At 42.8% G+C, this 14,613-nt stretch overlaps 1 protein-coding gene across 1 annotated transcript in view; it reads right to left on the bottom strand.

The window, feature by feature from the left end:
- The window catches only part of sema5ba (sema domain, seven thrombospondin repeats (type 1 and type 1-like), transmembrane domain (TM) and short cytoplasmic domain, (semaphorin) 5Ba), a 161,296-nt gene that overhangs the window by 93,961 nt on the left and 52,722 nt on the right, over positions 1–14,613 (bottom strand). The window contains 2 exon segments of the mRNA XM_030080367.1: positions 2,335–2,457; positions 2,460–2,567. Coding sequence (XP_029936227.1) covers positions 2,335–2,457; positions 2,460–2,567 — 231 coding nt within the window.

Raw genomic sequence — 14,613 nt, 5'->3', positions numbered from 1 at the left:
CCCAGACCTACAAAACAGGCGAGCCCCAGAAAACAGAGGGTCCCGTGGAGAAAAACAATACTGCACTGCAATAAAAAAAAAAAAAAACAGAGGAGGAGTTGGAGAAATATCTGCAGTATGCTTTTGAGACGTTTGGGTATATTTCCTATCACAAGAAAACCCTCCAGCTACCACTTCAATTTTTGTGTGCTCTGCCCTCGATCCCCACCAATAATTTTTTTTGGTCCTCCAATCACAGTCACAGCTCTTGGTAGAAAAGAACACAAACAGCCCTATTCAGAAATATACACAGCAATTTTGTGCGTGTTTACTCTTCATTCTACCGTATCTATCTGTGAGTCTGCGCCCCAAACTGTTCTGTTCCATTTCATGCCGTGAGGAACACCTTGTTTCTTGGCCCGCTGTACAGATGAAAAGGCGAGATAGTGAGCATCGTTACTCTGCACAACGATTTCTACCTCCTCCTCTCTTTTCTTCTCTCTGTCATTCTTTTATAGATCCATCCTGACCTGACTGGATGCCAAACTGTGGTTTTATTGAACCTGGCGCGGGCATGTATTTACAAAAAAGTGTTTATTTTACCGCGAAAAACGGTGGCGTGCATGCATGTGTGTTTCCTTATATATACAGCTTATTTACGTCAGGCCCAGCAAGGATCTGTAAACAGCATCTCAGGCGGTGATATGAAAAGTGAGGCGGCTCCAGGGCATGTCTATACAGAGAGCCGTCCCCCTGAGATACACGCTCACAATAGCTCCCCGCACCGCATCAAACCATAACCTTCAAAACCAGCAAAGTCTGCACAATTCATTTTATGGCCCACATTAAGAGCTGATGGGAATGATTTTAAAACATTTTGCAAATTTGCGAGCAATCTGGGTAAAGGGAGGATGCATCCTCAGATACTTACAGTCATCACTGCATGCTGTTTAATGCACTGCCGGAGATATTTTGTGGTGAGGTTTGTAATTCAGCTCTTTAGTGAGCCAAATTTCCTTCATATCAAAAAAGGGAGAGGGAGAGAGGGCTTCCAGTGTGGCACAAAGTACAATCAAAGTGTTTGGGATTAACTTGTGCAGTGTCTACACTGCAAAAACACAAGAATATTTGTCTTATTTCAAGTCAAAATATCTCATTATACTTAAAATAAGACATGATCACCTAAAAAAAACTTGTTTTTAGACAATTTTCACTTGTTTCAAGCTAATTTTCATTTGTTTCAAGTGAACTTTCACTTGTTCCACTGGCAAATTTTGCCAATGAAACAAGCAAATTTTCACTTGAAACAAGTGAAAATTGTCTAAAAACAAGTTATTTCTGAGGTGATCATGTCTTATTTTAAGTGTAATGAGATATTCTGACTAGAAATAAGACATTTTGACTTGAAATAGTGTAACTATATATTAAAGCTTCAAAATCACAAAAATAAACAACAGCACATAATGAGAGTAGGTGACCGTAGATTGGTTATACACTGCAAAAAGTCAAATCTTACCAAGATTATTTGTCTTATTTCAAGTCAAAAATGTCTTATTACTAGTCAAATATCTCATAACACTTAAAATAAGACATGATCACCTCAGAAATAACTTGTCTTTGTCGAAACAAGTGAAAATTGTCTAAAAACAAGTTATTTCTGAGGTGATCATGTCTTATTTTAAGTGTAATGAGATATTTTGACTAGAAATAAGACAATTTTACTTGAAATAAGACAAATACTCTTGGTAAGATTTTGACTTTTTGCAGTGTACATGCAGAATACGCAGCATGCCTCAAGCTTATTGCTCTTCTCTTTCCCACTTTCCCTCAACCCGCCTCATCTACTACTACTTAAGGATTTCCCACATTTCCCAGAGTACCTTTCAACAGCCCCGGCAAGCTGTGGGTTTTACGTGTGGGCGGCGAGAGCAGAAGAAATAGCAGAGCGAGGCTAAAGCAAGAGTTGCACCCCTTTCAGCACAACATGTTTTGTGTTGTACTGCATTGTGGTCTGTTGAGGCTACTGTCAGTGCAGAAATTGGTATGTTTGTCTCCACTATGATGGATTTTCCTTGTCTGATGGTTGAACGCTGGTGCAAAACGGTGAGTCGAGAAAAAGACGCTTTATTCTTTGATTCTGACAGCAAAACCTCAGCATCACATCATGTTGTCTAGTTTGTCCGGCTGTCTGCAGGAGTACGACAAAATACACCAGCAAACGGTCCACAAATGCACGATACACAACTAACTGCTGCTTTTCAAATCCTAACGCATTTTAGGGTGGATCTTTCCTTTAAACGCTCATTATTTCATGTGATGTTTATAAAACCCAGCTGGTCGGCGATGATGTCTGACCTTGGATGGAGACCTTTGGGTGTTCCTTCTTGGTGCACTCCGGTCGGAACAGCGGGTCTACTGACGACGGGGCGGTGGTCGTAGACAGCAAAGGGTTCTGGGTAAAGACGGTAGGGGGAGGAGGAGGAGCAGGAGGAGGCCGGCCACAGACAAGGGGGCGGAGTCCTGCGAGGATGCTGTCATGGTGATGACCTCTCCTCTAACTGCCAAGGTGGGCCTCTGGGATACAGCTGCTGAAGGGGAGAGAGAGACAGATACAGCAAGATCAGGACCTCAGACCTTTTTTTTTTTTTTTTAACTTGACTTGGCTTCAAAGAAAGAAGCCCTCTCTGAGTCACTTCGTCAAAATAATTTATACTTTGGAGGGCTGGTGAAATAAATTCCTGGGGGTCTCAGCCGCAGAATCCAGCAGAGAAGGTTAGGCTGACAGCAAGAGAATGAAAAAGGAATACAAAGGGATATTATGCTGGAATACATGACACCATAACTGTGAGGTGAAATAGAAAATGAGAAGTTACCTGCCCACAGAGGTCAAGAACGAGTACAGGAGGGGGGGTTGGTGAAGTTAAAGAAAAATAGAGAAAGAAAAATAGAGGACAGCGAGCAAGAAAGTGAGAAAAGGAGTAAAGGAGAGAGATCTGAGGAGGGCGAGATGAGCACCGAGTGGAAAAACTGCACCGAAAAGCCGTACGCTCCAGCAGCGAGCCATCTCCAAGAAGCATCTAACCTCTAACCCCAGGATAATTATTTAAAATGTCCAATTAAACCCTGGGAGTTAATTTAATGGCTGATTAAAATTGGAAAATTGAATACAATGGTGGATTGTTCAATGGGGCACAAGTTTCCACAAGGCAATGAAGCAGAACGGCATTCACTTGAAATCTACGGCTCGTGGAGATGTGCCGGAAAATTGTCGGCGCAGCTATTTTCTTAGATCCCCGTGCATTAAAAGGCCTTTTTATTACACATGCCATAATGTGTGATGTACATTAATACAAAAATAAGTGACCCCCTAAAGGCTAAGTGCGTATGTGCGGAGGGCAGGCAGACTAATACCGCTGCACAAAATACACAGAGACACATGCGCCTCCTGAGGAAATGCAGTCTCCTCCCGTCATAACGTATGAGTCCTTGCTGCCGAGCTGAAACCAGCAGTTCATCATCTCCCGCCTTGCGCTCTTTACAATGTTAGCTTAGTGAGGTGTAATATCATTAAAGTAGATTAAAAACCGAGAGCATCAACTTTCTGCGGCGCTTTGGCGGGGTTAGGTCTCCGTGTAGTGTTTTCTCCCTAATGCTTCGATCAATAACAAATTATTAGCTTGGTTGAGTTGCAAATCAACCATACTGCCCCGCAATCAATTATCCCTCTCACTACAGCTGGTAACTAATTAGGCAAATGTACAGAGTGCCGATGTTTGTCATTACAATACAGTGGAGTCAACAGGGCCCCAGCTACTGCCAACAAACATACTGTTGATAAAATGGGCGGAAGCTTTCAATGCACTCTGCAATGGGCTCGACTCAGCCGAGCTGGACGGAGCTCAACTCTAACAGCGCTCACTGTTGGGTTGTTATTGGCAGACCAGGAGAGTAATCGAGAGCCTGCATGAGCAGGGAGGCGACAGCAGTCTAATGGGTTGAGAAGAGGGCTTGTGAAAATTGCAACCCTGCCCTCGCGAACTATCAGATGTAGCGCGAGTTGAGTGTGAGTTGCTGACTTGAGGTGGTTTTTACCATTTCATCACGTCAAAGGAAAACACAGTGGCTGGTGCTATGCAACTCCTTATTTTATGAAATACAAATTTCTTTTAATAGCCTCCAATTAGACTATTACAAATTTGCTTGGAACTATGACCGCTGGTTGCGTTATGTGTATTTTTACAGTGGCGGGAAACGCTACAAAGACACCAGTGACCAAAATACATCAGCGTAGCTCACTAGTTTCCAACCACAAAGACTTCATAATTACATCTTTACAAGTCAGAAATGCCTTCCCAACCAGCACATGCAAGTGCCAATAATCCTCGGATCGTTTGAGAAAATGTGGTCAAAGTACGGCTCCGTGGAACAATCAGTCCTGACTGGTCAATCGCTCCCTCTGTGGTGTGATATTTCTGAATGATGAACGCCACAAACGGTCACTTCAAGGAGGTTTGACATTTTATTTGACACAAAAAGTTCAGTCCATTTACCACTAATGACGCTCGCTAACGGCACCTGCCGTAGCCGTTATAGCATGAATATCACTTTTAATTTATTAAGGCGAACATGAAACATTAGATGGACTGTAATGAGTAGCAGGCCGGTGGAAGAGTTAATGCATCTAACCATCCAGATCTAATATTACATATGATTAAGGCAAATATAATCTGTGGATGGTTTGTTTTAGCTGAGTCTTGAGGGCTTATACATTCATTTCAAAATTAATGTGTTGTGTCAAATTATTGCTTTTTTTTAATATAGCCGTGTAAGCAGGATTAAGCACAGCTCTGCACTGTCACTATAACAATCATTACGGCGACACATTCTCCCTTACATGTGTGACGCCCTCCCCTCCCTCCACAGCTACCTTTCAAGGTGCTCTTGAGGAACCCGCTGCTCCATGACAGCTGCTCTGAAGCCGAGACAGCAGGAAACAGTGAAGACGGTGGCCTCTTGTGCCGATTTCAATGCAACATTAAGGCTAAGACGACGACAATCATGATAAGATGTAGCATCATTCATAAAAGCACCTAAACCTTGGAATACTGTAAAAATTAACCTATGATTTTAAGACGTATTAAGATGTTTTTATATATATTTCGATTTAATATTGTCTATTTTTTTTTCTTCATTTGATATATTTTATGTCCCAGAAGACGGAGAAAGAAAAATCAAGCCCTCAGGTGGGAGCTGTGATTGATGCAACTGGAGTGTTGGGCTTCTGAAGAGGGGACAAATTTATTTCCTGAGGAAATCTTCAATAACTCGCTGACGTGCTCTGAAGCCACTCATGTATTGTGCATTTCTTGGCTGCCAGTCACTCTTGCTCCTCTTTCTCCGTCTCGTCGTCATCCTCCGCTCGGTCATATAGCGGCGCCTTGACCCAGACAGAGATATTGCGATAACACCTGGATAATGTGCCATTCAAATTGACCGCTGTCTTGTTCAAAGAGGATATAATAAGAATTGTCACTCCTAAATCCGAGGCTAGTTATTAATTTTTGCTCGAGGCCAAGTATCTCGCGTAACAGGAAAATCGGGGGAAAGCATATATTAACATTAACCTCACGAACATGTGTCTGTCTATTGCATGATATGAGATAACTTCAAGATGTAAGCTATCTTCACGCTTTAATATGGTAGACTTGTAATCATTCTAAGCATACAGTATTATTACAATATTTCTGCTGTGTTTCTATCGCTCTTGTTTAGTATTCAATGCTATTTGCACAACATCCCCCGACTTATAAACAGTTATATTATGAGAGTTATTATGAAACCGAGTCAACAGACATCTCAGCACCTTTCAAACGGAGGCTGTCACAGCGACTTCGAGTGGGCTCCCTCTTGCTGAAAGGGCTGCTTTGAGAAATGCATGTAATTAATGAACAAACCTTCGTGGGGATTACACTTCAAAACACTCCTCACAAGAGCAGTCGTTACCGGGAGACAAGGCCATATGTTTAGTCAGAATGCTGCTGATATCGGAGGGCATGCATGGTCACTCAGCAAAATGCTCCAAGATAAATCAATTCTCAAATATGCATATGCATACATAAAAAGATGGAAAGCAAGTCAATTCCCTCGGTATTTAGTACTTTACGCACAGTTTTGAGGCACTGGCGCTGTTTAATTTCGCCCCAATTTAACTGCACTTAATTTCTCAGAGAAATATTGTACTTTTTAGCGCACTACATCTGAAGCCTTACTTTGCAGAATGAGCTTTCACATGCATAAAAGAAAATCTGATGCATTGTCAGAGTGTAACCTAGCCAACGGTATATGGAGCTATTAGACCTACAACATTAAAACACTTCTTACAGGTTAATGCATCACTCTGAAAGGAACCACTCCTCACAATGAATACATTTACGTTTTATATTTCGGTGTAGTTTAATGCTGATACCGCTTTTCTAACATTTTACATGCAGGGATTTTGCAGGTAGTAAGTGGGGGGTGGAGTTTAGGTGTTGGGGAGCCACAGCAGATTCCCCTTGGTTTTGTTACTGGGTGGAAAAAACTTTCAGCAGCAACAGCATTCCCTGTTATCCCCATTTCAGAAGCAAAACTGTGAACGTGAGTTTTAAAATTTAGCTATCATATATAACTTTGATAGAAGGAAAAGCTTTGAGAATACAAATGCAGTAACAAGTGTTGGCTTTAGGCTGTGCAGAGAACAACGCAAGCTGCACTTATTACTATATTTCCATCAGCCAGTCGAGATGAGAGCTGACAGGCCCGTGACTCGCAGTGAATTGCTGAATCCTGAAAGTCAGAGAGCGACTCTACAAATCCTCTTATTAGTCTAAAAGCTGGACTGAGGGCGAGCAGGGCTGGAGATCAGGACAGATGACCAGGGCATCACTGTAGTTCAGACAGTAAAGCTGGACTTGTTAACTTGGCATGGACACAGAGAGAGGGATCTGTGCTGTCAGCAGCGGGGTGGTGGTGGTGGAGGCGTGGGTGTATGTGCATGTGTGTGTGTGTGTGTGTGAGTGAGTGTGTGTGTGGGGGAGAGCAGGGAGGTGGAAGAGGTGGCAGGGAGGGGGTTCAGCCATGTGCATAAACCACAGGAAGCACAGACTGACAGATGTGAGTTTGTTCATCTACAAACACACCCTGAAAAAAAAAAAAATCACAACAAAAAAATGAATGCACTCAAGCACAAAAACAGACACACACAAGCACACACACACACATCTTAGCCCCTAAAACTGGCAAAATCCAGCGATGAACAGCTGGCCACACTCCCTGTTGGGTCACAGCAAGTGGGCAGAACTGGCACAGACCAGTGTGCCAACTTGTGTGTCTGTGTGTGTGTGTGTGTGTGTGTGTGTGTGTGTTCATAACAACCATGGCCACTCCACAGTGCCCTGATAGAGCCCGTCCGATCTCCCCTCATGCTGCGAGCTGGATTAGCGGCTCAGTTTGTCGACAGGAAACCAGGACAATCTATAGCACCGGGGGAGCTGTTCCCATACACACACACACACACACACACTCACTCAGACACACTCAGACGCACACACGGTGGATCTTTTGGAGGAGATTCACTGAACCCCTGTGTTCCTGACAGTCAGCCTGTCAGACGTCCTGCCAGGGGACAATGAGTCAATTACAGGTGGACTATATGCTGAAGACTTACAGGGAACTTGGGAGGATTGGCCTAATAGATGCCTGAGCACGTCCCCCTGTCAATACCAGTGAGGGCGCTGATACACTGCCCTGTTGTGGGGATGATGTTAGCAGCTTGTACTCTGGTATTTTACAGTAGGCTCCATCGACATACCCAATTTGACCTGAATGTTTGAGAGCTGGAGGCGTTGCATTTCCTGTTCAGGTGCACTGCCTTGATATCTCACCAGGACGGTTCAGCAATGTTGCAGCTTGTTGTAAACAACCCAAAGCGCTACACAAGCAGGTATATTCAACCACCCCACACACACATACACACACACACACACACACACACACACCCGGTGGCTCATGAAGAAAAGTACGACGACTTTAGCTTTAAGATAATGTGGAAATCTCAGCCTCGATAGCGACACGGTGAGCATCCCTCTCCAGAAAAAGTCATTACAGCTATCTATCCAGGTAGCAGTCGGTAAATCTGAGCCCTCGCCGAGCACAAGCCCCCATTTCAGCTAAGTTCCTGCCGATGCCAACTTGTATCTATGGCAACAGAGCGGCAACGTGGTAGTCAAGCAGCGGGAAACAAGTTGAGCGTGTATCGGCACAGACCTCAAAGGTCTCCTGGGGGCCGGTGGATGGAAGACTGCCCGCTGATGTAACACGGTGTGTGGAAGTGGTCAGGTGTTGTGATCAGAACGCTGCAAGCAAGTACATATCAGCCAGTTGAAAGGAATAACACAGGTATTTTGGTGCAGCTAAAACTAGAGCCGGACCTGACTCAAAATTCCCCGAGCTGAATCCGACTTGGCTTTCAATATGATGATGTTTTTTTATAGAGAAAACACACCGGCTACAGAACTTGAACTGGAGCGGTGACTTTTATGTGCATCGTTGCCATTGCAAAGACCTGTCACCACTACACCGAGCTACCTTCCATTTTCCAGTTGGTGGTAATGTTAACTATTAATGTTGATGACTACTTTTACCGAGCAGCTACAGCACAACATGTATTCTCAACTTTCAGGCTAGTGACACCTCACGGCCCGACTGATGTGCGTTGTCACTGTAGCGACTAAACCACGATCGTCATTTTGTTCGGTACAAGTCAAATGACTAAACACTTCAATGACCGTTCTACTCCACAGAAGTTCGGTGGCACTGGCACCCGTTTCAATATTGATAGGCCACATTAAAAATAACCAAAGCACTCATAATCAAATGCAATGCTGAATAAACATATTTGAGCATTTCAAAGACATAAATTGGTAAACATTTCAATTGCCGGCCTGTTTGAATTAGTGGCATTGTCAGAAAAAAAATAGACAGTTTAAGGGTATCTCTGGCTGAATTAAGCTCTTATAACATTTATTATTATTATTATTATTATTATTATTATTTACATCAGGAATTGTAACCAATTAATTTATTAACCAACTTGGGCCTACATAGGCTTAAATTTGTGGTACTTTCAGTATTTCCCCCAGAATTTTTCCTTACAGCGACGTTGAGCATGTGTATTTTCAACAGCAGCGACACTATTGAGCTACTATAGCAATATTATGGGAAAACTACAGTGTGTCTGTGTAAATCTCTTGCTCTGTCCGTGACCACATGTTGCTTTTGTTCAGATTGTGAACGTGTGTCTGGGCATAAGTAGGAAACTAATCTGTTTACTGATGAAAATGTTTCAAATTGACTGTCTTAATAAACAAAAAAGTAAAAGAAAGCAAAACGAACGCTCGTCATAAATCAGTCGACCGCGCGGGGGTCTGTGATTAATGATTTGATTTGTCAACCTTCAGGGGCAGCACTACCTAAAACACAATCTGGTGAGGAGAGCCATTGCATCGGAATGGAAAATCAGATTAAGATTTATGGGGCAGTGGGGAGCAGAAGCTTTGTAGATGTAGAACCAAGCCCAGGCCTTAAAAAGTGAGGGAAAGTGAGGGTTATATAAAAAAATAAGTCAAGACTCCATCCTCTTTCTCCTCTCTCAATTAACTGGAGCGGAGGTCTCAGATGCCATTTCAGCTTTACAGCCTCTCTCCAAATGTTACCTCTACCCTTCAGCTGAGGCGAAGGCTGGGGGAAAGGAGGTCCGGGCAGGGGGCCATAAACATTGCCTTTCAAACTGTGCCCCTCCTAATGTCAGAGCCCATAGCATTCCTGTGGACAGCAGGGCCTCTCAGCAGGTGTGTCAGTCCTCCTCGTACCAGCCGTAAAGGGTGGGAGTGCATCCCTCTTTTTCAACTGTGCTATTTCACTTTTAACCGTCTCCTCGTTTTTCTTCCTCCAACTTGATTACCCTCTCTTCTCCTCCCATCTCCTTCCCTCCACTCCCCCTGCTTCTTTTCATCTCCTGTCTTTGCCATTCTTGCTTGTGGACGGAGCATTTCCAAAGTGTAATACACCTTTTCTAGCCACTTGCTTTTTTCCAACCCATCCTGGGTGGGAGAGGAGGCTCCCCTAATTACAACTCAATACTAACTCCCTCAACTGAATCTCAGTAGAGTACATTAAGACACTGATTAAATTGCTTATTGAGCATGGCTATTCTATGCATATCACAGCAGGCTAAGGAAGAAAGTGTGTGTGACCAGGGGGAGAAAAAAAAAAAAAAGAAATCAATGTTTGTTGCTTTTAGGAAAAAAAAAAAAAAGTTAGTCATTGCATACAGAAGATTGAAAAACTAATTGGTAATTTCTGTAGCAGAGGTCTCAATGGGGGAATCTTTTCTCTTCTCCTTTGATTTGTTAGAAGTGATTAGATGTGATTGTTAAGCATCTTTTAGCAGGATTTCAAATTAAGCCCCTCCAGAGCCACGAGTGCATGAAAAATGTGTTGTTCCTACAGAACCTCCTTCTATTCTCCCAACGCTTATTATTAACTTTATGTTGCAGGAATACCAATACCTTCTCATCTAAAACCTCACAGACATTTTCACGTGCATATGCATACACACACACACACACACACACGCACACACTTCAACAGAAGGACTTTAACACCTCTTTCTAGAAGGAACTGAGCACGAGATCAATGCCTCTGATTATAAATCAAGGAGGTTTTTCACAGTACAAAATGCACTCCAGCTCAATTCACACTTGTCATTTTATCTCACCATCAGTTGTGTTCACTTGAATGAGTCATAAATAGGAAGCACTTCTGCACAATCGCCATTCATGCATGTACAGTATGTGTGCGATCGCGTGTGTCTCCGTCCGTAAGTGTGTGTTTGTCAGCCACAAATCGAAGCAACTTTCCAGCATCATGATAAAAGCTGACAACCCCCCTTCAGATGCATATTGCCACCATATTCCCATCCTATTCAGACGCTGCTACTCTTGCCCTTAGGGGGTATGGGTCCAGCCGTGGCTACATTGACCATGTCTAATTCAGCTGAATAGCTGAACCCCACCAATCTCTTTAATGCCTGCTCTGGGATGGCCCACTGAAACTGGGAGCGGAGGGGGGCAGCAGGGCTTCTTAAGACTCCCAAGGGAATAGGATTGAATACGTAGACAACACAACTTGGAGGAATGCAGGAATGTGAGACGAAGATGGTTACAGGGTGAGATAGAAAATCTTTTTTTTTTTTTTTTCCCCGAGAAAAGAGAGGGTCACAGGAGGGTCACGGCAGGCAGCTCTTATTATTGAGTCGCTTCTTTCACGTTTGAGAAGATTCAGCTCAACCATTGAAAGAGCTCTCAGTAGGAATATGCTTCTTGGATTGACCTCGGACAGAGAAAAAGGCAACGGGAAGTTTTTTTTTTTTTTTTTTTTTTTTTTCCGTTTGTTTAGTTTCATAGGGGCGGGGGTTGGGGGACCACGTTGACTGACAGCGCTGACGAGTTGATGAGGTTGACAGCCGCTGTCTGGATTGTGTCCGATATCAAATCAGAGGCCGTGGTGGAATCAAGACAGTTCAGTGCCCGAGGGAAGGTAGCATCTGATACGCTCATATTGCTGTGGGACTGTCAACTTGGATGTGATGCCAGAGAGAGAAATAGAGACAGAGTGTGTGGGGGGGAGAGAGTGGATGTGCACATATCTTTAACACTGCACTGCAAAAAAAATCCATAGTAAGACTTCATAATAAGGGTACATAAATTATCATGAATCTATGAATGATTTCATGCAAGAAAAAGCATTCATTCATGCATGTAACACTTCATGAATAATCAGGAGTATACAAGAAGCACCGGTGTTAAAGACAAATGCACCACTTTAGTTGATGGGCCACAAACGGTACTTGGATTTCAACAGAAGTCATGAGCAACGGGACTGACCAGGTTTTAGGTCTTTCCATTCACCTGCAGTCTACTATGAAGAAGACACAACCATGCTTAATAACCCTGAGATCATGACTGAAATACTTTAGTTCTTGCATTAATTGATGTATTTTTCTCATGTGTATGCATGCATTAGATACAGTTAATTCTTTTTAATGCATGAGCTCATCATGTATTCATTATAATTCCAATACCCTTACTGTTAAGTCTTACTAAATCCATCTCAACAAGTTATTTAACCTCATGTTTTTAGCCTCAAAAATCTTGTTTTTAAGACTAAATATGTTAAACACGTGAAAACCCCCTGCCAGCGGGATGAGATCATACTTCTTGTTTCTAGTGCAGTTTCATTTATTTCAAGAATTTTTTGGGGAATACATAGTAAAGTATAAATATGTTGAAACAAGGGGGAATCAGGCAAATCACTAGCATTGAGAAAATGACATTTAATTACAGATAATTCTAGAAACAAGTTGATTAGCATTGGAAACAAATGGGATTATCTCATCCCCATCCCATTTTTTACATTTGTTTCAAGTTAAAGAAGATTTCTTGACTGGGTGTGAGACTAAACGACTCGTTAAAATTGAGGTTTTTTTATAAAGTGCATGTGCATGTTTGTGGTTTTCTGCATGCATAAACTTATTTAAGCATATGTGCATTTCTAAGTGTGCATGTGTGCACAGCCAGGCTCTGAGACCGTGCGGGACAAAGCAGCTCTATAATTTACGATCATAGTTGTCAGTCTGGATCACTTTCTCTCTGGCAGCCAGCACTTCTCAGCTGCTAAGCCTTAGTGGACTGACTTGTAAGCTCCACCAAGCAGCCCAAACTCTGAAGAACTCTTAGTTGTTTTTGCCAGAAAGACAGAAATACAGCACTGACCTCAAAGTACTCCTAGTCGCAACTTGTGTTTTCAAACTCATTTTAGGAGGGTCATCCAGGGGTTTGCACTACTTCAATTAAGCCACACTGAAAAGGTGAACAAACAAATTTTGGCCTTTTGGTTTCCATAATGTGACACATGTAGAGACGGTTCAAATCAAAAGAGCGCTGTGGTTTCAGCAGGAATGTGAGGGAAGAGTTTGATTGAAGGACAATAGGCAGAGGCCAGAGAGACAGTCATTAAGCCTTGGTAAATGGCAAATCAGACTGCATTGTTATTAGCGGGTTTGATTGACAGGCCATGCAAAGGGACGGATTCTCCAGTGTCTCGCTCTTTCTCTGGCTCACACACACACACACACACACATGCAGATACAGACAGACATGCACACAGATATGCACTATATGCAGAGACTCGCTTACATGTGTGAGCCACATGTGAAGAGATACAGACAGGGGCAAATGAATACTTCACCACACACACACACACACATATACACACACGAATGCACTGCCGATGCCAGGCTCCCGCTTCAAACACACACCTGTAACAGCCAGGCATTTTATACCTCTCTACATCCCCTGTCTGTAATAACACACTCCGTCTGGCCCTCAGAAACTCTATTATGATTTCACTTGGCACTGCTGACCACAGTCTTACACCTTCATTCGCACACACAGAAAATGCAATATTATCGACTGCATTTCTCTCTGTCTATCTGATACTCTTTCATTGTGTGAACTGGGAGCCCCCGGGCCTGTATCGATTTGAACTCACCCAACTAGGACAGAGAAGCTCAGAGAGTAAGAGAGTGCTCCATCTGGCCAGAGGAGTGTTATTGTACAAGCTGAGCCCGGGTACGTTGTAGGAAATTGGCTGAATTGGACCTACCAGGCAAACCTATCAGGAGTAATTTCGAAACACTAAATTTCCCAGGTAAGGCCGTCAAGAGTGTGTGTGCGGCGCTGCTGTGATAATCGAATTTGGAGAAGCTGCTCATGAATTTAAAATCCCTCTAATTAACTCTGATTATGTCCGGAGACGACACGTCAAGCGCACCGGCCAGTAACGGATGATATGAGCCGGTTTCAGCCAATCACAGCGAACCTCATCACTTCGCTGAAACTCGGTAGTTTCTCAGTAGTTATCACTGGCATTGAACAACCTGTCAAAGCGAGCTGCGTCAACAAAGTGCCATCAACTAATCCCAACTGCTTCAAAAGCCTCATCACCGTCATCTCCGGAAAGTTCGTTTTTTCTTTCTTTTGATACATGCACTGTGAATCTCATTCATTTTTAGAATTAATTTTTATCGGCCAAGTACACTCCTGATCAAAATCTTAAGACCAGTTGAGAAATTGCAAGAATTTACATTTTGCACCGTTGGATCTTAAGAAGGTTCTAAGTAGAGCTTCAAAATGCAAAAAGAAGAAATGGGAGTGAGACAAAAAGTGAGATACCTGACAGAAAATAACACCGAATCCACATTTTTAGCCAAGATTTGGGCTTTTAAAGGCTGTGGTCTTAAACTTTTGATCAGCTGATGAACAGCCTATTTCAGTTTAATGGTTGTTTGCAATAAATTGCTTACTCAAACTTTTTTTTTTGTCTCACTCCCATTTCTTCTTTTTGCATTTTGAAGCTCTACTTAGAACCTTCCTAAGATCCAACAGTGCAAAATGTAAATTCTTGCAATTTCTCAACTGGTCTTAAGATTTTGACCAGGAGTGTATATTTGCATACTACTGCCTGACATGGTTG

This window comes from Myripristis murdjan, chromosome 21 (assembly GCF_902150065.1).
Source record: "Myripristis murdjan chromosome 21, fMyrMur1.1, whole genome shotgun sequence".
In the NCBI taxonomy this organism is placed as follows: domain Eukaryota; kingdom Metazoa; phylum Chordata; class Actinopteri; order Holocentriformes; family Holocentridae; genus Myripristis; species Myripristis murdjan.
The sequence above is the reverse complement of the archived record's forward strand: the minus strand, read 5'-3'. Positions and strand labels throughout refer to the sequence as shown.